The 24,650-nt window shown below is 54.1% G+C and overlaps 1 protein-coding gene across 8 annotated transcripts in view; it reads right to left on the bottom strand.

Moving 5' to 3' along the window:
- Positions 1-24,650, bottom strand: part of LLGL2 (LLGL scribble cell polarity complex component 2) — a 51,723-nt gene that overhangs the window by 18,866 nt on the left and 8,207 nt on the right. For 6 of the 8 annotated variants that reach the window (XM_033182178.1, XM_033182175.1, XM_033182176.1 and 3 more), the window contains 2 exons: positions 13,805-13,909; positions 1,015-1,112 (listed from right to left, as the gene is read on the bottom strand). In XM_033182178.1, the coding sequence (XP_033038069.1) occupies positions 1,015-1,112; positions 13,805-13,879 (173 nt within the window). In that variant the 5' untranslated portion in view covers positions 13,880-13,909. Of the gene's footprint in view, positions 1-1,014; positions 1,113-13,804; positions 13,910-19,953; positions 20,060-21,269; positions 21,293-24,650 lie in introns of those variants that run through there. The other 2 variants (XM_033182180.1, XM_033182179.1) reach the window with 2 other exon arrangements.

The following is a 24,650-nucleotide window of genomic DNA, read 5'->3' as shown; positions in this document are numbered from 1 at the left end:
GCTAGGAGTGTGGTGACTCATGCCTGTAACCCTAGCGTTTTGAGAGGCCCAGGCGAGAGAGCTGCTTGAGCCCAGGAGTTCAAGACCAGGCTGGGCAAGATCACAAGACCTTGTCTCCACAAAAAAAAAAAAAAAAAATTGTTTTTGAGAGAGAGTCTCGCTCTGTTGCCCGGGCTGGAGCGCAGTGGCGCAGTCTCAGCTCACTGCAACCTCTGCCTCCCAGGTTCAAATGATTTTCCCACCTCAGCCTCCCAAGTAGCTGGAATTACAGGCATGTGCCACCACACCCTGCTAACTTTTAAATATTTTTAGTAGAGACAGGGTTTTACCATGTTGACCAGGCTGGTCTTGAACTCAACTGATCCGCCCGCCTCAGCCTCCCAAAGTGCTGAAAACAATTTTTTTTAATTAAAAACATCCCTAGCGACAAGAGGGGTCCCTGTACCTTGCTTTTCTGGTGGTGAGGTGGGGAACTGAGGGAGGCAGGGGCACAGAAGGGCCCAGGCCTTGCTACTGACACACCAGCCAGCCACTCACTGACTGAGCACTGGCTGAGACACCAGCATCAGGTCCTTCCCCCTGGATCCACCAACACAACCCCTGCAAAACAGGTTTCTGAGCCCCCCAGCATCCTCAGCCCCTGCCCAGGACTGGGGGATTCCTGAAACCTCCAGGAATAAGTGAGAGGAGGAAACTGAGTAAAGGGAGCAGACCACATGAACGGTCTTCAAAGGACACAGGGGACAAAATAAGCCTGTATCTCCTCAGTCCGTTTCAAACCTCACTGTCCTCCTGCCAAGGACAGGGTCACATCCCACCATGCCCAGGTGCCTGCTCCACCATCAACCATACCCACCTCATTTTGGAATAAAACCATGTCCAAAGCTGGAAATCAGGAAAGTCTCTCATTTTATCCCAACAGCCCATGGGCAAGGAAGGAAAAAAAGATGTCCTTCCCCAAATCTCACCCACCCCAAGGCCCTGCCCGGGTGGGAGTGAGGGGATGGAGGATACAGCTTGATAGCTCCAGAACGGGTGCCGATGGCCAGGATGCGCAGGGACGGGCTGTAGCCGAGGGCGCTTGGCTGGTGCGGGAAGCCATGCTCCACCGTCTGCAACGAGAAGCACTCGGGGTGGGCCTGCAGACCTCTCCCCTTCGTACCACCATGGCTGCCGGAGCTGCAGCACTGGACGACCCCAGCAGGAAGCAGGGATTTGGTACCTTTCAGGTTCCTCCCAGACACCTGAGTGTTGGAGCCTAACCCAAACTTACCAAGCCCCACCCCCAGTCCCTTTGTGACTCTGCCCTTGGCCTCACTGCCACTCCTTCGAGCTCATCCTCCTGGATGCCACGCCAGCCTCTCGATGCTCTCCAGGAACTGACTTGGTGTCTCCACCACGTGCGCCCTGGGTGACGGACCCAGCCCTCCTCAGTGGCATGGGGGCCTTATGGATGTGGGGTGGGGCAAGTAGGGGGAGTGTGGAACAATGGAGACACTGGTCTCTCAGGAGAAAAGCTTGGTTGCACCACAGCTCCGGGCTCACCCGGGTACTGTGGAGGCCCTGCCCTGCTCTGGGCTCTTCCAGGTCCCTCCAGGCCCCAGTCAGCTGGGTCTCACAGGCTCTGTCACCGAGTTTCAACCATCTTTCCAGAAAGGGAATTCCTGGAATGTCGTTGCAGATACATGTTTTTTCATTTATTACAGAAGTAATACACACACACTGTGAAAAACTTGGGAGGTATAAAGACGTTTAAGAACAAAAATTACCCAGACTCCCACAACCAGAAGTAACCCTTGCTAACACCTCAGTGTAAGTCCTTTGAGTCTTCTGCATTTGTGAATGTTTGCACATATTTTTTGTTGTTGTTGTTATTTTTTTTTGAGAGGGAGTCTCGCTCTGTAGCCCAGGCTGGAGTGCAGTGGCACGATCTTGGCTCACTGCAAGCTCCGCCTCCTGGGTTCATGCCATTCTCCTGCTTCAGCCTCCTGAGTAGCTGGGACTACAGGTGCCCGCCACAGCGCCCGGCTAATTTTTTTGTGTTTTCAGTAGAGACGGGGTTTCACTGTGTTAGCCAGGATGGTCTTCATCTCCTGACCTCGTGATCCACCCGTCTCGGCCTCCCAAAGTGCTGGGATTACAGGCGTGAGCCACTGTGCCCGGCCTCATGTCTATATTTAGAAAGATATAATTGGGATCATGCCATATGGATATATGTATACAAGTTAATGTACAGGTATAGTTTTATAGCCAAGGTTGTTAAAAGCTTGAAAATGACTTTTTAAAAAATTTTATTTTTTTTTGAGATGCAGTCTCGCTCTGTCGCCTAGGCTGGAGTGCAGTAGCGCGATCTCAGCTCACTGCAAGCTTTGCCTCCCAGGTTCACACCATTCTCCTGCCTCAGCCTCCCAAGTAGCTGGGACTACAGGTGCCCGCCAGCACGCCTGGCTAATTTTTTTGTACTTTTAGTAGAGATGGAGTTTCACCACGTTAGCCAGGATGGTCTTCATCTCCTGACCTCGCGATCCGCCCACCTCGGCCTCCCAAAGTGCTGGGATTACAGGTGTGAGCCACCGCGCCTGGCCTAAAAACAATTTTTTTTTTTTTGAGGGTCTTACTCTGTTTCCCAGGTTGGGTGCTGTGGCGTGATTTTGGCTCACTGTAGCCTTGGCCTCACAGGCTCAAGTGATCCTCCCACCCCAGCCTCCCAAGTAGCTAGGACTACAGACATGCACCACCACGCCTGCCACGCCTGGCTACTTTTTAATTTTTGGCAGAGACAGGTACTCGTCATGTTGCCCAGCCTGGTCTTGACCTCCTAGACTCAAGAGATCCTCCTGCCTAGGCCTCCCAAAGTGCTGGGATTATAGGCGTGAGTCACTGCAACCTGCCTAAAATGACTTTTTTTTTTTTTTTTGAGACAGAGTTTTGCTCATCACCCAGCCTAGAGTGCAATGGCGCGATCTCAGCTCGCTGCAAACTCTGCCTCCCAGGTTCAAGTGATTCTCCTGCCTCAGCCTCCTCAGGAGCTAGGATTACAGGCATGTGCCACCATGCCTGGCTAATTTTTGTATTTTTAGTAGAGATAGGGTTTCACCATGTTGGCCAGGCTGGTCTTGACCTCTTGACCTCAAGTGATCTGCCCGCCTCGGCCTCCCAAAGTGTTGGGATTATAGGTATGAGCCATCATACCCAGCCTAAAATGACTTTTAAAACAGCTAAAGAATATTCTTTACCTGGAGATACCCTAACTCACCAGGGGTTTATTGTTGAGTATTTACTTTGTTGCTAGAGGGTTTGCAATCACAACCATGTTGATGGCATTCTTGGACTCCTTTGTCTGCAACACTTGAGAATTTCCTGGGGCAGATGTCCCAAGGATAGCATTGTGGGTTAAGAAAGGTATGAACATAAACGCTACAAATTTCGAGTGATAAACCATCTTCAAGAAGGTTTTTAGTTCAGTTTCTTAATCAGTTACCCCAATCTGACCGCCACCTCCCACCCCAGGGGATAGTGGCCCTGCAGAGCTAGGTGACAACAGCACACAGCAATGCTATGTCAACTGGTTGCTTTAAAGACTTAAAACAAAAACCAACCACAGAGACTCTGCCCTGCAGATAAAGGTCCCAAGAATGAGACAGCCTCCTTAGGCCCTGGGCTCTCCTACTTTGCAGCCCTGCCAGGCCTCAAAGCAGCAGAAAGTCCCTGTTGAGATCTAGCAATGATAGCTTAGCAAACCCAATTGCTACTTGCCTCCCCCATCAGTCAGTCTAGTCCAATGGCTCTCACAAGGAATCCCATACTGGGGTCAGGCAGGGAAGGGAACTCCAACAAGTGCCTATTTTGGGGGATGCCTGGGGACAAAAAGGTCAGGGGATGGGCCAGGGTGCCTTAGGCCTCGCTCTTTGCCAGGAACATGGTCTGCCCTGTAAATGGTCATACCTGAATGGGATAGCCAGGGGCCCAGATAGGGCCCAGCAGCGGCCCCCAGGCCAGCCCAGGTCCCTGTTCAGCTATGCGAAAAATGCAGAGCCTGGAGAAGCCCTGGATAGAGATAACTGAGTGTCTGGAATGTAAACATTTCCCAGGAAAAGGGGAGTAGACAGCGGGGTAGGATGTGCAGGACAAGCTCCCCCAGGGGCCCCGCCAGACTTCAGCCAGCCCCAGGTTGCTGGGGCCTCAGGAAGTCAGCGGCCGGAGCTGCCTCCCCGGGACAGAAGCACTTTCCCAGCAGCAGAGGCAGCTCAGGGAACAGCCTCTGGAATTTGGAGGACTCTGGCGGAAACGCCCCACAGGAGCCCGCTGGCCTGGCCAGGAACAGGCCTCACGCCCCGAGCAGCCCAGAACCCAGAACGGTAGCCAGGAGCCCCATGGGGCCACCAAGCACTTGCAGTATGGCTTATGTCACCAACGAGGGTTAAGTCAGTTCTTGAAAACCCTTCAAGTATGTCTGGAACAACTCGGGTTCTAGAAGAACAGGGGCTGGACAAAGGCAGGCCACGCTTCAAATTCCCTTTTCCCACTGTAAATCGTCCAAATTCTAAATACAGATCTAGTACTTCCAAAAAAGATTTAATGTCTGAATTGAGATGTGCCGTAAGTGTAAAATACACCTAGATTTCACAGATTTAGCATTCAAAAAAACAAATTGAAAAAATCTCATTAGTAAGTTAATCACATGTCAAAATATTTTGTGTATGTTGGATTAAAAGGAATATATACTTTTTTTTTTTTGAGACAGGGTCGCACCTGTCACCCAGACTGGAATACAGTGGCACGATGACAGCTCACTGCAACCTACGCCTCCCGGGTTCAAGTGATCCTCCTGCCTCAGCCTCCGAAGGAGCTGGGACCACAGGTGCGCACCACCATGCCCAGCTAATTTTTGTATTTTTAATAGAGATGGGGTTTTACCATGTTGGCTAGGCTGGTCTCAAACACCTGGCCTCAAATGATCCACCGGCCTCAGCCTTCCAGAGTGCCAGAGTGCTAGGATTATAGGTGTGAGCCACCGTGACCAGCTGGAATATAGGATTAAAATTAATTTCACTTGTTTAAATAATTTTATAATGCAGCTTCTAGATTTTTTTGTTTTTAAGACAGTCTCCCTCTGCAACCCAACTGGAGTGCAGTGGTGAGATCTCAGCTCACTGCAACCTCCTCCTCCCAGGTTCAAGCGATTCTCCTGCCTAAGCCTCCCAAGTAGCTGAGACTACAGGCATGCACCACCACGCCCAGCTAATTTTTGCATTTTTAGTAGAGATGGGGTTTCACCAGGTTGGCCAGGCTGGTCTCGAACTCCTGACTTTAAGTGATCTGCTTACCTTGACCTCCCAAAGTTGTGGGATTACAGGTGTGAGCCACCGCACCAAGACAGAATATATAATTAAAATTAACTTCACGTGTTTAAATAATTTTATGACGCAGCTTCTAGGAAATTTTAAATCACATACGTAGCTCATATTATATTCCTATTGGCCTCGACAATTCCGCGCATCAGCAGGTCAGGCCGGAGAAAACAGCCTGTAAGTTTTTGCTGGACTCTCAGGCCACATGTCAAGGGCGGACAGTTCTAACATCTCACCAGAGTCACTCCTGCTTTGTCTCTGCATCTTTCCTCTAACTCAGACGAAGACAAAGGGTTGGGCCCATCCTTCAACTACTCACATTAATTCCTCATTCCCTTCAAGCCTTAGAGATACTGTGGCCACCCCTCCCTCCCATCCCCACCTTCTTTTCCAAAGGCTGATTTAGAACAGGGTCAGTGAGTCAGACCCACTAAGCTTTGTATCCCTTCCTGCCACATATAAGGCATCTGGTCGTGGGTGAGCTGCTGGGCCTCCCTGAACTTCACTTCTCATCGAATAAACGGGATGGTACTGGTGACTGCACTGGGCAGAGCTGTCCTCGGATTGGAGATGATGGACCTGAGGCCACCCCGCAGCACACACAGGCCTCTGCTTCCTTCCAAGGCTCCCATCGTTCCATAGTATCACCTTGGGCACTTCTCCAAGTTGGCAACTCTGGAGGGACCAGGGCTTCCCCAAAACCAAAATAAGGGCAGTGACCTTCACAGCGACTCTATCTGACAGGGCCAAGAGAGTGGGTTCACATGTAAATGACGTGTCTCCCAGGGAATTCCCCAGGTCGGGGAGGGGAGGATCCAGCCTACCTGGCTCTGCCCACAGATGATACCTGGCTCAGGTGACCTCTGCCAAGGGAGGACAGAGGTCCTTGACAGGGGTCTGGGCAGTCCTACGAGGACAGGGGCTCGGGCTGGGCAGAGAGGCAGGGAGCCCTAGGTTATTTATGGGAAGCCCAAGGGATCTTGTTGGGAACAGGGAAGGGATTGGGATTTGGGAACAGGACTAAGAGCAGTTAACAGAAGGGACAGGGAGGAGCTAGAAACGCAGGGCCTAGCGTCCTGAGGAAACCAGTCAGGGAAAGGATGAAGGCTCCGTGGGCACCTCTGGCTGTGCCCCAGTTGCCCCCCACTTTGTGTGTGTGTGGTTTTTTTTTTTGAGACTCACTCTGTTGCCCAGGCTGGAGTGCGGTGGTACGAACTCAGCTCACTGTAACCTCCGACCCCCAGGCTCAAGTGATCCACCTCAGTCTCCCGAGTAGCTGGAACTACAGGCATGCACCACCATACCTAGCTAATTTTTTGTACTTTTTGTAGAGATGAGGTTTCACTATGTTGCCCAGGCTGGTTTTGAACTCCTGGAGTCAAGTGATCCAACTGCCTCAGCCTCCCAAAGTGCTGGGATTATAGGTGTAAGCCACCATGCCTGGCCTGCCCCTTACTTTGGTGCCCTTCCCAATCCCTGGCTATCCCACCTCCAACTCCTACCAGCCTTGTAAGGCTCAGCTTCCCTGCTGGTGAACAAAGTCTATATTCACTTAGGTGATGACTCCCCTCTTGTTTAGGGTTCAGAACAGCTCCAGGTCCCTGTTAGAGGCAGTGCATATGGCCTCCCTGAAAGAAGGTACCCACCTGAGCACAGGAGATTGGGCTCAGCCCCAGGGCTGCCTTCCTGCAAAGATACACACAGCAACCCTGAATCATGGCTGCACTGAGGACAGAGGGCAGGACGGGGAACAGCCCCTGGGTGGTCAGGGAATTCCAAGACCAGTCCTCCCCAGCTATTCTAGGACCCTAGCTATCCCTCTTCAGATTCAAACTAGGAGGCTGACCAAAGCCTGGCAGCCACTGGGGCCTCCTGAGCATAGCATCCAGCCTACCTGGCCCCACCCACATCTGATACCTGGCTCAGGTGACCTCTGCCAAGGGAGGAGAGAACAATGAACTCTTTTGACAGGGGGACTGGGAAAGGAGAGCAAAGACTTGCAGAAGCCGCCAGACTGCAACATTAGCCTGGAGTGGGAGAGAAGGCCCCTCCCAGGTGTCTCCCGGCTCTGGGACTCCTTTCCAGGTCCCGGAACCGGAGGGAGTGGGCAAAGTCTGGTTGTCAGAGACAGCGGGGCCTTCATCCTGCCTACAGGCAGAGAGGACCCAGCCCAAGGGCTAGGACCGGAGGAGTCCCTGGCACTCCTCAGGGGGTTGGAGGGAGGGAGTGGCGGAGACCAGACCCTGGGAGGCTGCCCAGGGCCGTGGGGGAGCACGCCCACCTGGCTGGGCCACTCTGCCCGATACTGGCTGGGTGTGGCCAGCTCAGATTCCTGGCAGTGGCAGCAGCCTGGCCCTCCCTGTGTGGCTGCTGTCACCTGACACCAGGGGCCCAGCCATGCAAAAGCCAACACAGAACAACCTGGCCCTCCGCAGGGGCTGCTGGCTCAGGAACGCACTGTTTGTTCAGGGCCTAAGGGGACAGGGGAGGGTGGGCCCAGGCAGGGAAGGCCCAGGCAGGTGCTTCTGTGGCAGCCCAGCAAGCACAGCAGCAGCCTGTTTGCCCTGATGGGTGTGGCTGCTTGGGGTGTGCCTGGGTTTGGCGAGGGGAGGACCTGGCTGTAAGCAGTTGTCTAGGAACGGGTTTTACCTTGACTTCTCCAGCAGCACTTCCTCCCTCCTGAGGTCCCATGGTTCCTTCCCTTGGTCCTCAGTGGCCCTGTCCTGGTGCTGCAGCTGACTTGTCTGTCTGTCCATCCCTCCAATGGGCTTGAGGGCCCACCATATATAGCAAACAGTTACTTCACTGGCGAAGCAACTGTGGTGTGAAGAGAGGTGAAGCCACCGCTCTGAGGCCACACAGCCAAACCCCAGGTGGAACCAGGACGTCCTCACCCCAGCCAGTGCCCCCCCCAAGATATGCTCCAGCTGTGCAAGCCCTGCAGCCCTCAGTCTCCTCCCCTGCAGAATGGGAGCAACACCCATCCTGAGGTGTTGTGAGCATGACACCACGACAAGTCAAGTCCTGGTAAGGCGTCGACCTGTGTCAGGCACCCGTTTGAAGCAATTACACTCCCTTAGGATCATTATGATGCTGTTGGAGCTCAGGACATACCAACCCAAAACACCACTATAGGAGACCAGAATGTGCTACCCCAAAATAAACTTCTTTGGCTTTTTTTTTTGAGACAGAATCTCGCTCTGTCACCCAGGCTGGAGTGCAGTGGCACGATCTCAGCTCACTGCAACTTCCGCCTCCTGGGTTCAAGTGATTCTCCTGCCTCACCCTCTCAAGTAGCTCGGATTACAGGCGTACACCACCATGCCCAGGTAATTTTTGTATTTTTGGTAGAGACAGGGTTTCGCCATGTTAGCCAGGCGGATCTCGAACTCCTGATCTCAGGTGATCCACCTGCCTCAGCCTCCCAAAGTGCTGATGATTATAGGCGTGACACACGGGCCCAGCCATTTCTTGGCGTACTTTGAGCTGGTTATTCTCAGAAAGTGCAGACATGGAGTAGCTCTGAAAAGCTGTCCTTTAGCCGGGGTGGTGGTGCATGTCTGTAATCCCAGCTACACAGGAGGCTGAGGCTGGAGAATCACTGAACCCAGGAGGCAGAGGTTGCGGGAGCTGACATCGCACCATTGCACTCCAGCCTGGGCAACAAGAGCGAAACTCTGTCTCAAATTAAAAAAAAAAAAAGGCCGGGCGCGGCGGCTCAAGCCTGTAATCCCAGCACTTTGGGAGGCCGAGACGGGCGGATCACGAGGTCAGGAGATCAAGACCATCCTGGCTAACATGGTGAAACCCTGTCTCTACTAAAAACTCCAAAACCTAGCCGGGCGAGGTGGCGGGCGCCTGTAGTCCCAGCTACTCGGGAGGCTGAGGCAGGAGAATGGCGTGAGCCGGGAGGCGGAGCTTGCAGTGAGCTGAGATCCGGCCACTGCACTCCAGCCTGGGTGACAGAGCGAGACTCCATCTCAAAAAAAAAAAAAAAAAAAAAGGAAAAGAAAAGAAAAGCTGTCCTTTTGTAAAAGAAATTTACATCCACAAAGGAAACCTACATTAGTCAAGTACAGGCTGAAATCCCTCATCTAACATGACTGGGACTAGAGTGTTTTAGATTTCAGAATCTTTGGATTTTGGAATATTTACATTATATTTATCAGTCGAGCATCCCAAATACAAATTTCAAAATCTGCAACGCTCCAATGCACTCCCTTTTAGTGTCATGTTGGCACTTCAAAAACTCAGATTTTGGAGCATTTCGGATTTCAGATTTTCTGATCATGTATGCTCAGCCCATATCTGTATCAGGAAGAAGGCTTCTCCAGGCAACTTTTATACCAAGAAACCTTCTCTGCATAACAAGACAACCTTCAGTCACCATACACTTCCTCCCCTCCCCTTCCTATAACCTGGTCACACCCCACCCCAGTCATTTATTATTATTTTTTTGACACAGGGTCTCACTCTGTCACCCAGGCTAGAGTGCAGTGGGGTGATCTCGGCTCACTGCAACCTCCACCTCCAGGGTTCAACTGAGTCTCCTGTCCCAGCTTCCCTCGTAGCTGGAACTACAGGTGTGGGCCACCATATCCAGCTGATTTTTATATTTTTAGTAGAGAGGGGGTTTCGCTATGTTGGCCAGTCTGGTCTCTAACGCCTGACCTCACGTGATCCACCCACCTCAGCCTCCAAAAGTGCTGGCGGGAGCCACTGCGCCCGGCCTCCTGTCAATTTAATTCATAGCCCCACCAAAGAACCTAGAAGGCTGGAGGGAAGCCAGTTTTTGCTCCTTTACAATGCCCATTTCACAGATGAGGAAACGAAAGAACAGACAGGCTAAGGAATGCGTCCACTGTGTCTTACACAGTGAGGAAGCAACAGACCCAGCATCTAGACCCAGGCCATGTGGCTGCAAAGTCCCTGCCCCAACTACTACCTGGCCCCTCGGATGCCTGGCACATAGCCTTCGGTGAACTGGAGTTACCACTCTGACAGCCAGCCCCTGGTAGAGTTCAGAGACTGTTTGCAATCACAGATCCTCTGCAGGTACTGAAGCCAAAGAAACAGGACGTCTCCCTCTCAGGGCCCCCCAGGCGATGTCCTTGCTCTCTTTGAGGCATTGGGCTTGGTGTGGGTGTAAAGGAATCGAGCCAGAAGGTGTTGGAGGAAAAGGCCAGAACTGGTTCAGAAGCCAGTGGCTACAAGCCACCTGGGATCAAGCTGTGACGGTGCCACTGTCCCAGCTGTCATAGCACCCAGCAGACTGGCCTTCCAGGACTATTGGAAGAGATGACCTGAGTTGCCAGGCATGAATGCTGTCTGGGGCCTGACCCTCACCTACGCCAACAGCCCACTTGCTGCTCCAGGCTCCAGCCCTGGGTATCCCACCGTCTGCTGGACCTGTCCCAAGGCTCCCCCAGCTCAACCTCAAGCCACATGACACCCACCATAGCACGGTGCTGCTGGACACTGTGGCCGCCAGCCAGGCGTGGCCTTCGATTCATGCAGGAACTCTTGTAGTCCTCACACCAACTATATGGATGGAGGGGCTCTGATCATCATTATCTCAGAGGCACGTGACCTACTCAAGGTCACACAGCTAGTGAGCCAGGCAGTCGGCACCACTCACCTCCTGGCAAGCTACCTCTCCGTAAATGGAGAGTACTGTTGCAATTGTGTCCAAATCAAAACGTTCAAAATATATTACTTTTCCTCAAATCTGCTCTTCACTACTCCTGGCCTGGGCTCCCCCTCCCAAGACCTGGCACCACCACCCACCCAGGTCAGAACCTCCACGGTCATCCTGGACACCCACCTCCCCTCCCCGCCCCCTCTCTTTACTGCCCCATCAGCAGATCTTGGCAGTCGGATGCCCTGAACAGTTCTCTATTCCATGGGTCTGAAACCAGGAGCGATTTTACCCCTCAGGAAACATTCTTGGTTGTCACATCTTGACAGGTGTGTGTGTATGTATATGCCACTGGCATCTGGTGGGTAGGACCAGGGGCACTGCTAAATAATCTGCAATGCACAGGACAGCCTCCACAGCACAGCCAGCCTCAAATATCTGCGAGTGCTGAAGCGGAGAAACCCTGCTCAATCATGCCTTGTCCCCAATCCCCACTGGCTGGGCTTCCAGCCCCTTCCTTCTGGGCTGTCACCTATCTAGTCACCGCAATGACTACTAACTACTCTGAGCTTACCTGCTTTGCCCAAAGGGTAAAAACATCTCCAGGTTTATCTTTCCTATATTAAATGGGATCACTATTCACTCCCTTGCTCACAACCCCCTGGGGCGGCAGGGTCAGATCAGGCCCAGACGCCAGCAGCCTCCCTGCCTCACAGCCGGGGCTGGGGAAGGGCAGAACAGACGGGATCCCAAATCCTCCGGGATCTGGCCTCATCTTCCAATCCCACCCTGCTGGCCCCACCACACTCCCCAAGCCTGGATGAGTCTACCCTGCTCCCGAATTCCCCGGGCTCTCCCCTTCCTCCTCTCCACTCCCAGGGCCCGAAATGTCAAGCCATCAGCCTCCTCCCTCCTGCAGACTGTGCAAGTGGAGGGCAGAGGCCCAATGAGATTCCCACAGCGCTGAGCCTTGGGCCGCGGATCCAGAAAGTGCTCAATGCATGCTTCTTGCATTTGAATGGAAAGAGGAAGGCAAAGCAGAAGACCCAGGAGCCTCCCTCTGCCACCCCCAGGCCTGGGAGTGGAACAGTCAAGTTTGGGGACATCCCTGGGGGATAGGAGAAAGAGGGAGTGACAACTCCTCACCCCAACTCCACCTCAGCCTCACTCGGCTGCACAGACAGAATTTGGGGCAAAGGGGCGAGGGGACAGGGGTGGGGGGTGTTCAGCCCTGTTTGCTGAGCCTGTCTGGTTTCTGCCACCTTTTCAGAGTGAGAGACTGCAGGCAGATGGGGGTCACCTGGCTCCCTTCCGTCCCCTGTGGACACTGAAGCTTTGAGACCCAGCCAGCACCCATAGGCTACTCCCTCCAGAGCAAGGGTAGGAGGCTGTAGGTGTCCTGAGGTCTCCCATTCCCAACACCTGCACCCCCATATCCCAAGGCCCAAAAGTGAGCTGGCGGGAAGCACGTTGGCGTAGGAAAGCCCTAATTCCAGAGGCGAATGTCTTTGTGGCAAAGCTCCATCAGGGATACCAACTCCTCCCACAGGCTAAGAACCCCGAGGGAAAGGGCAGGGCACCATGGCAGCACTGACCCACCTCTCAGGGAGGTCCCTCCAACCCACGACCCACCTCTCCCAACAGAGAGGTCAGGGAGGTCCCATCCAGCCCAGAGCAGCAGCCAGCATTCCTGGGCCACTGTGCCTAGCACTTCAGTTACCTCATCCCACGTATGCCGTTAACGAGCCTATGGTGTGGGCGACAGGCATACGGCCATCCAGCTTCTACATGGCAAAGTTGGGTTTGCACCTGGGGAGGCTGACTTCTACACTTCTCAAATCAGAAACAAAAATACAACCAAAGAGAATTCCTCATTCTCCACAGGGAGACATCCCTCTTCCAGACTGTCTGGTCTCATATCCACTGCTTCATTTCGGGGGCAGGGGAGCCCAAATGGAAGCCCCCAACGAAAGCCACATGTCCAGCCCTCAGCATGCTGGGAGGGTCCTGGATCCCCGGGGAAGAGCATTACAGTGTCCCGGTTCCTGCAGCCCACCTTCCCAGCAGAGGGGCCAAAGCACAAGTGAGAAGGTATTTGTCCCCCAAGGCCCCACACAGCTCGGTGGCCCAGGAGTTTAAGAGCCACACTGCACGCCTCCTAGGCCCAGGCCGGTCCTGACCTTCTCAGGCCCCAGGCTCCTGAAGGGAAGCTCCACAGGGCTTCTGGTATCCCGGGTGCAGGTTTGGGATTGGGGTAGTCCGAGGTCAACTCTGGCTCATTCTCCTGGGCACCTCTCCCCACTCACCCTGGCCAGAGCCGCAGGAATCACGTGTTCAGCCTGCAGGGGAGCTGCACTTTCCTTCAGGGGCAATTTGAGAAGGGAGAAACAGCCATGGCCTGTGACTCCAGGGCCCCAAGGGAACTGGAACATTATCACCCCTGCAGACTGCATCCTTTCATCTCATGAGTCCCTAAGCCTCCATGACAATCCTGTGCTGAGGTAGGCAGGGCAGATCGTTTTATTCCCATGATACAGGTAGGGAAACTGAGGCTCGATGAGGTGGGGTGACTTGCAGAAGTCACACAGCCAGTGAAAGCCTTGGGATAAGAAGTTCCAACGCGTGAGGGCAACCTATTCCTCTTTCCTATAAAAGCCCTTTAACCAGGCCCCATTTCCAAAGTCTGAGTCCCAAGAGGCACTGCAGGCAGCCACATAAGAGCTGTACCTTAATCCAGGTAAGAGATGCCTCAGCCCCAGCCTAAGCCGCCCGGCCCAAAACCTGGGGGTCATCTTCCCTGCTCGCCCTAACTTACCTTGTTAAACTGGAAAAGGTCCCGCTTGAGCCTCTCCCGCACAGGGTCATGCCCCGGCCTCAGGAACCGCCTCATTTTGCTTAGTCTGCAGCCCCCACTGGAGACCTGGAGAAACAGAAGGAGTTGCAGGGGCCTGTCCTGGCACTCAGGTATCGATTAGGCCCGGCCCAAACAGGTGGAGCAGGGCCTCTCTCTCCGAGTCCAGTAGGCAGCCACCGTGGGGCCAGGCGCCAGGCCAGCTTCACAGGGACCGCCCATGCACCCTGGCTTCCCCACGCTCACATCTAGAGGCTGGCCCACCTCAGGGCTGAAGGCTCTCACCACCTGTGGCCTTATAATGGGGGCAGGAAAAGCTGGGGGAGGAAGCCATTTAGCCTGGCTTTATAAGCACAAGGAGGGCCAGCGGGCCCTGAGGTTAATTAGCTTAATTGTTAACCTGTTTTCCGAGAAACCATGAAACTCCAGCTAAGCAGAAAGGGAAACTTCGCAAGCCTCTTCCTCTCAAGTCTTTTGGGAGGTAGAAACACCAAGGCTATCCTTCCCAGATCAGAGCCCAAGTCGGGGCAGGGGTGAGGCCTGTAGTGACTCCAGGCCAGGGCACCAGGCAAATGCTTCCTCCTTCTGACCTCGGGGAAGGCTGTCCAGGGACGCTCGGCCTCAGCCTCTCCAACCAGCCACAGCTACGAGGAACTCGAGTGGGCACGGGTGGCACAGGGCACTCAGTCGGGGGTGCTGGCCCCTGCCACTGCGCCCGGGGTCTCTGCCGGTCCTGTCCCCTCTCTCTGGCTAGCCCCAGTCCAGCTTCCCTGTGCTTTCATGGGGTGTACTCAGAAAGGTTCTCTTTCCCATGGGCCCAAGTGGAGAATAATCAGGAGAAATCTGCTCCCAATAAGAAACCAGCTCAAGGCCCCCAAACTCTCCACCCACCATAGAATCCATTCCCAGCCCAAGGGGAAACTATTTCTGGATTATCCTTGGGGGAAGGGGGAAGGAGCCTCTGTGCTCCAGCTTCTGGCTTCCAGTAGCTCAGCCTCCTGCTGACCACAGGACAGCAAGGCCCGTCCTTGGGAACACAGAGAAGGCCCACCCTGGGCACAGCTCCGTCCACTCCCAGCAGGATGGGGGAAGGAAGCAGATTCAGGCCCCACCCTGGAGGCGTGTACTCCAGGCAGGGGCAGGTAGAGACAGGGCAGCCCAGTGTTGAGTGCTCGGACTGCAGGAGGGAGAGGGAACACCTGGCCGGAAGTGGGGAGCGCAGGTCATATTTGAGAAGAAGGCATCTAAGCTGAGGTTTGAAGGAATTCTGGTTCTTGGGAGGTGGCAAAAATTAACCATCAGATCAGGACTTTGCATATGATAGGATCCCATGTGATCTGGGCAGGGTGGGAGAAGGTAGGTAACGTGGGTGGCAGAGTTGGGGGTGTCTTCGGGCAGAGGAACCGAGGGCTTGCTACGCTGGGAGGGTGACCTGATTTTTGCAAAATCACACTGTGAAAAAGAGGCAGTATTGTAATCCCAGCACTTTGGGAGGCCGAGGCAGGTGGATCACATGAGGTCAAGAGTTTGAGACCAGCCTGGCCAACATGGTGAACCCTTGTCTCTACTAAAAATACAAAAGTTAGCCGGGTGTGGTGATGGACGCCTGTAATCCCAGCTATTTGGGAGGCTAAGGCAGGAGAATTGCTAGAACCCAAGAGGCGGAGGTTGCAGTGAGCCAAGATCAGGCCATTGCACTCCAGCCTGGGCAACAGAGAAAAAACAAGGCCTCAAAAAAAAAAAAAAAAAAAAGCAGAGCCACATCCCCCTTGAGTGAAAGGATCTGCAGGGTCAGTTACCTCAAAAACGAACACCAGGAACCAGCCCCCAGAGCGCTGTCACCTTCTGGGGAAAGTGACAGGTGAAAAAGAGGGTCAGTCCAGGATGTTCCTGCCTTCACATTTTGGAGGAGTCAGACCAGAGGTGGGGCTCCCACTTTGCTGCGGAAGGGCAGGTGGCCGGAAATTCCCAGGGCCCACTTGATCCAAGGTCCCAAGGCAGTTCAGAGAACAGGCACCAGAATGCCCTGAGGGCTTCTGGAATGGAAGTGAGGGGACACCGGATCTGCCGGCCCAGCGTTCCAGCCTGGGGGAGGGCAGCTCACGCTCATAAACCAGTTGGACTCCTGGAGGGCTCACACCCCCACCCGGGGCCCAGGCCAAGGTCACTGGGTCAGAAGTCAGAGGAAGCTTGGTGGGGGCTCCCTGGAGAGCGACCACAGCCTGCAGACTCCAGGGAGGGGACAAGAGGGCACAGGGCCATTCGTGCCAAAGACTCCACACAGGCTTAAAGGTGACAAGGCAGAACTGGGGGCTGGGAGGAGGTGCCGGCAGGAAGGAGGAAGACAGGGTGTACCAAAGGCATCAGGAGGACCCCACTGGGTCAGGAGGGCACAGACACCGAGCACCACCCACCCACCCAAATGCTCCCTGGAACACCTGCCATGCAGCAGGGAGTGAGTGTACCAGACCCTCTGCATCCTATTCCATTTAAAACATTTTGCTCTAATCCCAGCGCTTTGGGAGGCCGAGGCGGGAGGATCACGAGGTCAGGAGATGGAGACCATCCTGGCCAACACAGTGAAACCCCATCTCTACTAAAAATATAAAAAATCAGCTGGGTGCGGTGGTGGGCACCTGTAGTCCCAGCTACTCAGGAGGCTGAGGCAGGAGAATGGTGTGAACCTGGGAGGCGGAGCTTGCAGTGAGCCAAGCTCACACCACTGCACTCCAGCCTGGGTGAAAGAGTGAGACTTCCGTCTGAAAAAAAAACAAAAAACAAAAAACATTTTGCTCAAGTAATCTGTGACCATTGTAGAAAAAGCAAATACAGAGGAGAAAATCCTCCCTAAACCCCAGCACCCAGAGAGCCACAGTCATGGGCCGCTCAATGTCCTGGCTACCTCCTTTCCTTGGCATTGAGTGAGTTTGTGAGCATGGAGCCCCTCACACCACCCTGATCTGGGAAGCTGTCTGAAAGGTAAGCGGAACGTCCCCACTAGACAGGCAAGGAAACAGACCACAGCAGCAAAACACTGTGTCCAACATCACCAAGTAGGAAGCGGCAGAACTCGGACTGGTCCCCAAGTCAGAAGGGCTCTCTCTGGGTAGCAGTGAAGGACGGATAATACAGAACAAAGGATGCCCAACGACACCCCTGAAGTTAAAAGGCAGGGACACGCGCAGACATGCTCCCAGATGCTGGCCGCTCAGAGCCCAACCAGCAGTCTGGGGCCTGGTGACTGGCCACTGCTGACAGGGTGCTGGCGAGGTCTGGCTGGGCAGAGCTGGTGGCCTTGTATGGACCTGCTGCTCTTCCCACACGGGGCTGGGACCTCATGGGCGTGGGGTGATGGAGCCAGGAGGACCAAGGCAGGGTGGGCATGGCATCCCCTCACTCCAATCAACCTACTGCCCAGGTCAAGGCATGGAAAAGCACCACGCTTCCTTGAAGAGGGGGCTGGTCTAGTCCTGGCGGGGCTCACCTACAGGTGGCTCCTCAGCTCCCCATCCCAGACAAGCAGGTTCTCTGCAGAGAAACGTCAGGAAGCCAGGCCTAGAGCTGCCTGGTAAGAACAGATCCTACCTACTCAGCCCACTCCTAGAGGGAGCCAGGGGTTGTAGGGTTGTGAGGGAAAGAGCCCTGGGCTAGGGGCCAACAGGCCAGGGCTCGCCATCACAGCACAGCACAGCTCCCCTGAGCCGCACGGCCTCCAGAGACAGCTCCTCTGTAAAGGTGGATGGCACTCCCTCCCACAAGGATTGCATAGAAGGAGCAGGAGCTTGGCATGGAGCAGACACTGTCCTAGGACAGGGATACAGCAGTGACAGGGGAGCAACAGACACTTCACGGGACACAAATCAGAAAACGGGATGATTTCCAGACAGCCGCGGTAACTCACACCTGTAATCCCAGCACTCTGGGAGGCCAAGGCAGGCGGATCACTTGAGGTCAGGAGTTCGAGATCAGCCTGACCAATATGGTGAAACCCTGCCTCTACTAAAAATACAAAAATTAGCTGATCGGCCGGGCGCGGTGGCTCAAGCCTGTAATCCCAGCACTTTGGGAGGCCGAGACGGGCAGATCACGAGGTCAGCAGATCGAGACCATCCTGGCTAACACGGTGAAACCCCGTCTCTACTAAAAATACAAAAAACTAGCCGGGCGAGATGGCGGGCGCCTGTAGTCCCAGCTACTTGGGAGGCTGAGGCAGGAGAATGGCGGGAATCCGGGAGGCGGAGCTTGCAGTGAGCTGAGAACCGGCCACTGCACTCCAGCCCAGGCGACAGAGCGAGACTCCACCTCAAAAAAAAAAAAAAAAAAAAAAAAATTAGCTGAGCGTGGTGGGGCACACCTGTAGTTCCAGCTACGCAGGAGGCTGAGGCAGGAGAATCACTTGAACCTGGGAGGTGGGTTACAGTGAGCTGAGATCGCACCACTGCACTCCAGTCTGGGTGACGGAGTGAGACTCTGTATGAAAAAAAAGTGCCGGGCGCGGTGGCTCAAGCCTGTAATCCCAGCACTTTGGGAGGCCGAGACGGGCGGATCACGAGGTCAGGAGATCGAGACCATCCTGGCTAACACGGTGAAACCCCATCTCTACTAAAAATACAAAAACTAGCCGGGCGAAGTGGCGGGCGCCTGTAGTCCCAGCTACTCGGGAGGCTGAGGCAGGAGAATGGCGTGAACCCGGGAGGCGGAGCTTGCAGTGAGCTGAGATCCCGCCACTGCACTCCAGTCCGGGCGACAGAGCGAAACTCCGCCTCAAAAAAAAAAAAAAAAAAAAAAAAAGAAAAAAAAGTAACCAGAAAATGGGATGATTTCTGACAGAGGTTAGACCTATCTCTGATTGAAAAAAAAAAAGATGGGGCCGGGCGCGGTGGCTCAAGCCTGTAATCCCTGCACTTTGGGAGGCCGAGATGGGTGGATCACGAGGTCAGGAGATCGAGACCATCCTGGCTAACACGGTGAAACCCCGCCTCTACTAAAAATACAAAAACTAGCCGGGCGAGGTGGCGGGCGCCTGTAGTCCCAGCTACTCGGGAGGCTGAGGCAGGAGAATGGCGTAAACCCGGGGGGCGGAGCTTGCAGTGAGCTGAGATCTGGCCACTGCACTCCAGCCTGGGAGACAGAGCCAGACTCCGCCTCAAAAAAAAAAAAAAAAAAAAGATGGACTGGGCACAGTGGCTCACTCCTATAATCTCAGCACTTTGGGAGGCCAAGGTGGGAGGATCACTTGAGCCTAGGAGTTGGAGACCAGCCTGGGCAACATAATGAGACCCTGTCTCTAAAAAAAAAAAGGAAAGGAGATTTTTTCAAATTTACATGGAACAATAAAAATTTTGAAAAGAAAGGAGGGCTGGGCACAGTGGTTCATGCCTGTAATCCAAACACTTTGGGAGGCTGCGGTGGGAGGATCACTTGAGCTCAGGAGTTCAAGACCAGCCAGGGCAACATAGGGAGACCCTATCTCTACAAATAATAAAAACAAAATTAGCTGGGCATGGTGGCATGCACCTGTGGTCCCAGCTACTCAGGACGCTGAGGTGGAAGGACTGCCTGAGCCTGGGAGGTTGAGGCTGCAGCGAGCTATTATCACACCACTGCATTCCAGCCTAGATGACAGAGTGAAACTCTGTCTCAAAACAAACAAACAAACAAGAAGCATTAGCCAGGCACAGCAGCAAGCACCTGTGGTCCCAGCTACTTGGGAGGCTGAAGCAGGAAGATCAGTGGAGCCCAGGAGTTCGAGGCTGCAGTGAGCTGTGACTGGACCACTGCACTCCAGCCTGGGCCACAGAGCAAGACTCTGTTTCTAAAAAAAAAAAAAAAAAAAGAACAAAAAGAAAGAAAAAAAAAGGGGATGCGAAGACCCAGCGATCCAGCAACTAGGCTTTGGTGCCGAGAGGTCTCAGTGACGATTCCTTGTCAGAGCCTGTGCGTTCCCTGTTCCTACTGCCTGGGTCACTTTCCTCCAGATACCTTCATGTCCTACCCCACCTGAAGCTGCAATCTCCTGGGACGTTCTCTCTCCTTCCCTGCATCGCTTTTCTCCTTGGACCTGGCCACACTTGGAAACACTGAATAGTTTACTTATTAATCATGTTGATTACCTGTGTAATCCTCCACAAGCAGTAGCTTTCTTTTTCCTATTCAAGGCCTTTTGTCCTTTTATTCACTGCTGTATCTGAGTGCACACAGTGAGGGCTCACTCGTTATCTGTTGAATGAATGAATGAACAGAGGAAGGAGGGGAGGTCTCCACTGAGACTGACTGGTGGGAAGGGGCCAGCCACAGACAACTTGGGGCACAGTGCATTAGGCAGAAGGAACAACAGCTGCAAAGCTTCAAGATGAGAGAGGCTTGTATGTTTCAGGATGAAGACAAGTAGGGGGCCCAATGCAGAGATCTGTATAGATGACACGAGAGAGATGACAAAGTGGGCCTCCTGAGCTGTCCTAGGCAGGGACCTGATGGGGCCTGCCCTCTGCCCCGTTCCCTCTTCCCTGTCCCTGGCCCTCTCTCCTTGGCCCTGCGCTGGCTGCTCCATCTATTCAGCCCTACCCTGGCTCCATTCACTATGGTCCCTGCTATTCTGTCTGAAATACCTTCTTGCCGGCTCAATCAGCCCGGCCCCCTTCCATACTGGGCCCGGTGGCTCATGCCTGTAATCCCAGCACTTTGGCAGGCCAAGGCGGGCGAATTACTTGAGGCCAGGAGTTCGAGATCAGCTTGGCCAACACAGCGAAACCTCGTCTCTACTAAAAAGACACAAAATTAGCCAGGCATAGTGACGGGCGCCACGTGGTCCCAGTTACTCAGGAGGCTGAGGCAGGAGAATCGCTTGAACCCAGGAGGCGGAGGCTGTAGTGAACAAAGATTGTACCACTGCACTACAGCCCGGGCAACAGAGAGAGACTGTCTCAAAAAAAAAAAGAAGTCACCTTCGAAAAAACCTTCCCATCTGAACCCATCCTGACCATTCTCAGAGTCCTGGGAGGCTGTCCCTGTCCACCACGGTTTTAAGGGATTTTTTGGTTTTTTTTTGGAGACGGAGTCTTACTTTGTCCCCCAGGCTGGAGTGCAGTGGTGTGATCTTGGCTCACTGCAACTATGTCTCCCAGGTTCAAGCAATTCTCCTGCCTCAGCCTCCTGAGTAGCTGGGATTATGGGATTACAGGTGTCCACTACCACGTCCGGCTAATTTTTTTGTATTTTTAGTAGAGCCGGGGTTTTACCATGTTGGCCAGGCTGGTCTGGAACTCCTGACCTCAAGTGATCCGCCCGCCTTGGCCTCCAAAGTGCTGGGATTATAGGCATGAGCCACCGCATCCAGCCTGGGATCATTTTATCCTAACGGGTAGAGGGACCATTTTATCTCAGAGTCCTGAGAAGGGTCAAGATGGGTTCAGATGGGGAAGAAACACACCTTAGGATAAAATGCTCCATTAAAGCCGCGGCGGACAGGGACAGCCTCCCAGCCTCATGCATGTCTCCTGGCCTTGATGTGCTGTTTGTGAAACTGTCAGAAAAAATCAGAAGCAACCTAAATGGCCCACAACAGAGGACAGGTGAAGTGTGCTCAGGCCTATGACAAAAGGCTTGCAGTCATTAAAAGGAACAAAAGGGCCAGGTGCGGTGGCTCACGTCTGTAATCCCAGCACTCTGGGAGGCCGAGGTGGGTGGATCACTTGAGGTCATTTGAGAGCAGCCTGGCCAACATGGCAAAACCCCGTCTCTACTAAAAATATTAGCCGGGCATGGTGGTAGGGGCCTGTAACCCCAGCTGCTCGGAGGGCTGAGGCAGGAGCATTGCTTGAACTCAGGAGGTGGAGGGTGCAGTGAGCCCAGATCATGCCACTGCACTCCAGCCTGGGTAACAGAGCGAGACTCCATCTCAATAAATAAATAAATAGACAAAAGATCATTTCATGGCATGGGACTATATGTACAAAGAATCCAAGAATCAGGCAGAATCTATTAAAAATACTTATGTTTGACAATGTACTTGGAAGGGTTATGGGATTAGTGGTGATTCTTTTTTCTCCTTTTTGTTTATCTGCCTCCTAGGCAGGGTGGATAAGAGGATCAAACGAGAGAAGGGACGAGGCCCCAGGCATGGTCAGGCGGGAGGGTGGGTCCAGCCCGTCCTGCTGGTGGAATGTTCCTGTGCTCACCAGGCATGGGCTCCTCTCCAGCCACCGCAACCTGAGTAGGGAGAGGTACCCACTAGAGACACCCAATAGTTAGACAGGCCCAGAAGGCTGGGGAGACAGGCCAGTGGGACTAGCTGTGCCATCGTGGGCTTCAGGGTCCTGAGTAGAAAGGACTTTTCTATTCCATCGTCCCGAGGCTTTAAAGCGGGGCCAGAGAGCAGGCTTGGCAAACTCTAAGGTGCTGTGCACTTAAGTGACACACCTGGGAGGAACGTGGAGAAGAGACAAGTTCAGGAGCCACAAGTCCCCAAGTCTAACACCAGAAACGGTCTAGGGTAGTCACTGGAGTTGCTACCTAGCCAGAGTGCCACCTCTGAGATGAGACTTCTTAGGAAAACCTTCTCCCCTCCACTAACTTGTAAAGGCCATCCAACCTCAGTCTCCACTCCGGCCTGTCACCAGACCAGCCTCTGAGCCACCCTCCTTGTTCTGCCCTGCTCTGTTCCCTTGTGGCGGGCGCCAGGGTTTAGAGCCGGGCCGCATGAGGTTTGCTGCCTTGTGGCTGGTTCCCATCCACTTTCTACCCAAGCCTGTGCCTTGTATGTGGAACCAGACTGAGAGCTCCCTGCGGGCAGCTGATTGGCCAGTTTCCCTGCCTCCTCACTGTTCCACTCCCCCACCTCTGCAGCTGGCCAGCAAAACTTTTCTGGGTCTAGGACAGGTGTTTACACACCCGGACACCCACCTGGAAAGAACAGGAGCGCTCTCCACTTGGTGATAGGCCAGAAAATCCACACCCTGGCCCGCCTTCCATCTCAAGAGTTCGGGAAAGAGACCAGTGGAGGCAGAGAGAGAATAACTGCACAGGGCTGGTCTTGCCTGGGGCCCCCCTTGCTCTAAGTGGCAGATGTGATTGTGCCCCAGAGAGGAGAGGGGATTCCCAGGTCAGACTGCTTCTCCCGCCCTGTCACTGTTTGGGGCACCTGGGCTAATTTGTCTCTGTGAGACCAAGGCTTGGCCAAGCCGAGCCAGCTCTCTGGCCTGGAGATGTGGGAGGGGCCAGCCCTCAAGAAGCTCCCTCCATAGCTCGGGAAGTTCCATTGATCTCATTGATCTGCTGGGAGAGTCCACACCCAGCGGCAGGACTCCAGACCCAGCCCAAACCAGAGACGGCCACGGGCCGCACCCAGTGCCAGCTGCCTGCTCTCAGGGCGTGCCGCCTGGTGTCCCATGCTCTCCTCTCCTCTTTGCTTGTGCTCCCCACAGCCCGCTGCTGATTAAGAAGCTGCCTTCCCCTCTGCAACATCCTGTGTGAGGCCTGAGTGTGGCTGTGGCCTCCTGTTTGACGGATGTGAATCCGCCCCTGCACCTCCTACTCTGATGGTAGTAGTGGGTAGGGATCTAAACCACAGAGGCAGCGGCTGACCCCTGCGGCATCTGTGCCAACTCAGATGCCTGTAGCCGCTTTGCAAGTGCCCATATAGTCCTGGGAAGCCCAATCTCCCAGAAGTACCAGGCAGGTCCCTGGCCAGCAGCTTAGCAACCAAACCTTGGCTGAAGGGCAGTTCCATGGAGTGGGATCTAGGGGAACACAAACCAGAGGGAATGGGGGCATGACCAGAGGACTGTCGTCCCCGCTGCTGTTAAGTAGTAAAAGGTATTGAGAGCTAGCTATGGTTGGATGTGACTTTAACACTTTACATCCATCTCATTTAATTCTTACAATTACTTATGAAGTGATCGATTAGGAGTGGCCCCAAGCTCAAACAGTTAATAAGAGTCCAAGTCCTTTGCCAAGCTCAGTGGCTTATGCCTGTAATCCCAGCACTTTGGGAGGTCGAGGCAGGGGGATCTAGGACCTAGGAGTTTGAGACCAGCCTGGGCAACTTAGGGAGACCTGGTCTCAGCAAAAAACTTAAAAATTAGCCAGCCATGGTGGCTCACACTTATAGTCCCAGCTACTCAGGAGGCTGAGGTGGGAAGATCAATTGAGCCCAGGAGGTTGAGGCTGCAGTGAGCTATGATGGCACCACTGTGCTCCAGCCTGGGTGACAGAGCAACACCCTTTCTAAGAAAAAAAAAAAAAATCCAAGTCCCAATTTGCATTCCAATCTGACTCCAGAATCCTCTGCTCAAGTCAGGCCTCTCCCCCAGGACAAAGGGGCTGCCTGTTCACAGGCTGGATGGGCCCCATTTGGGGTCAGCCTCCATCCCCCCCACCCTCTATCCTATGGAACCACAACCACCACACAACCCCAAGAGGATCCTCCCGCCGTGCCTAGACTCCTCCTGAAGTTTCCTTTCTGCTGCACCCCCCTGGGCCTGTGAGATGGGGTGGAAGGTGGGCATGCACCCCCATTCTGGGGTTAGCCCCCTTTCACAATCTAACACCAGACTCTCTCTCCAGGAAAGTGACTGGCAGAAAGTCAAGTCCCAGGAAATGCAAAACCATTCTGGGGAGAAGATGGACCACCTGCCTGGGCCTGGCGTGGGCAGGCCACCCAGCCTATCCAATCAGACCCCTTTCTAGGGCCTCCTACCTGCCCTAAAACTGGAACAGCTGTCCCCAGAAGCTTCCAGATGTCAGCTCCAGGAGGTAGGGATCGTGCTGGCCTCATCCATGGCTGCATCCCCAGTGCCTCGTGGGAGGGACT

Source organism: Trachypithecus francoisi, unplaced genomic scaffold (genome assembly GCF_009764315.1).
Source record: "Trachypithecus francoisi isolate TF-2019V2 unplaced genomic scaffold, Tfra_2.0 Lachesis_group20, whole genome shotgun sequence".
NCBI classification, from domain to species: domain Eukaryota; kingdom Metazoa; phylum Chordata; class Mammalia; order Primates; family Cercopithecidae; genus Trachypithecus; species Trachypithecus francoisi.
The sequence above is the reverse complement of the archived record's forward strand: the minus strand, read 5'-3'. Positions and strand labels throughout refer to the sequence as shown.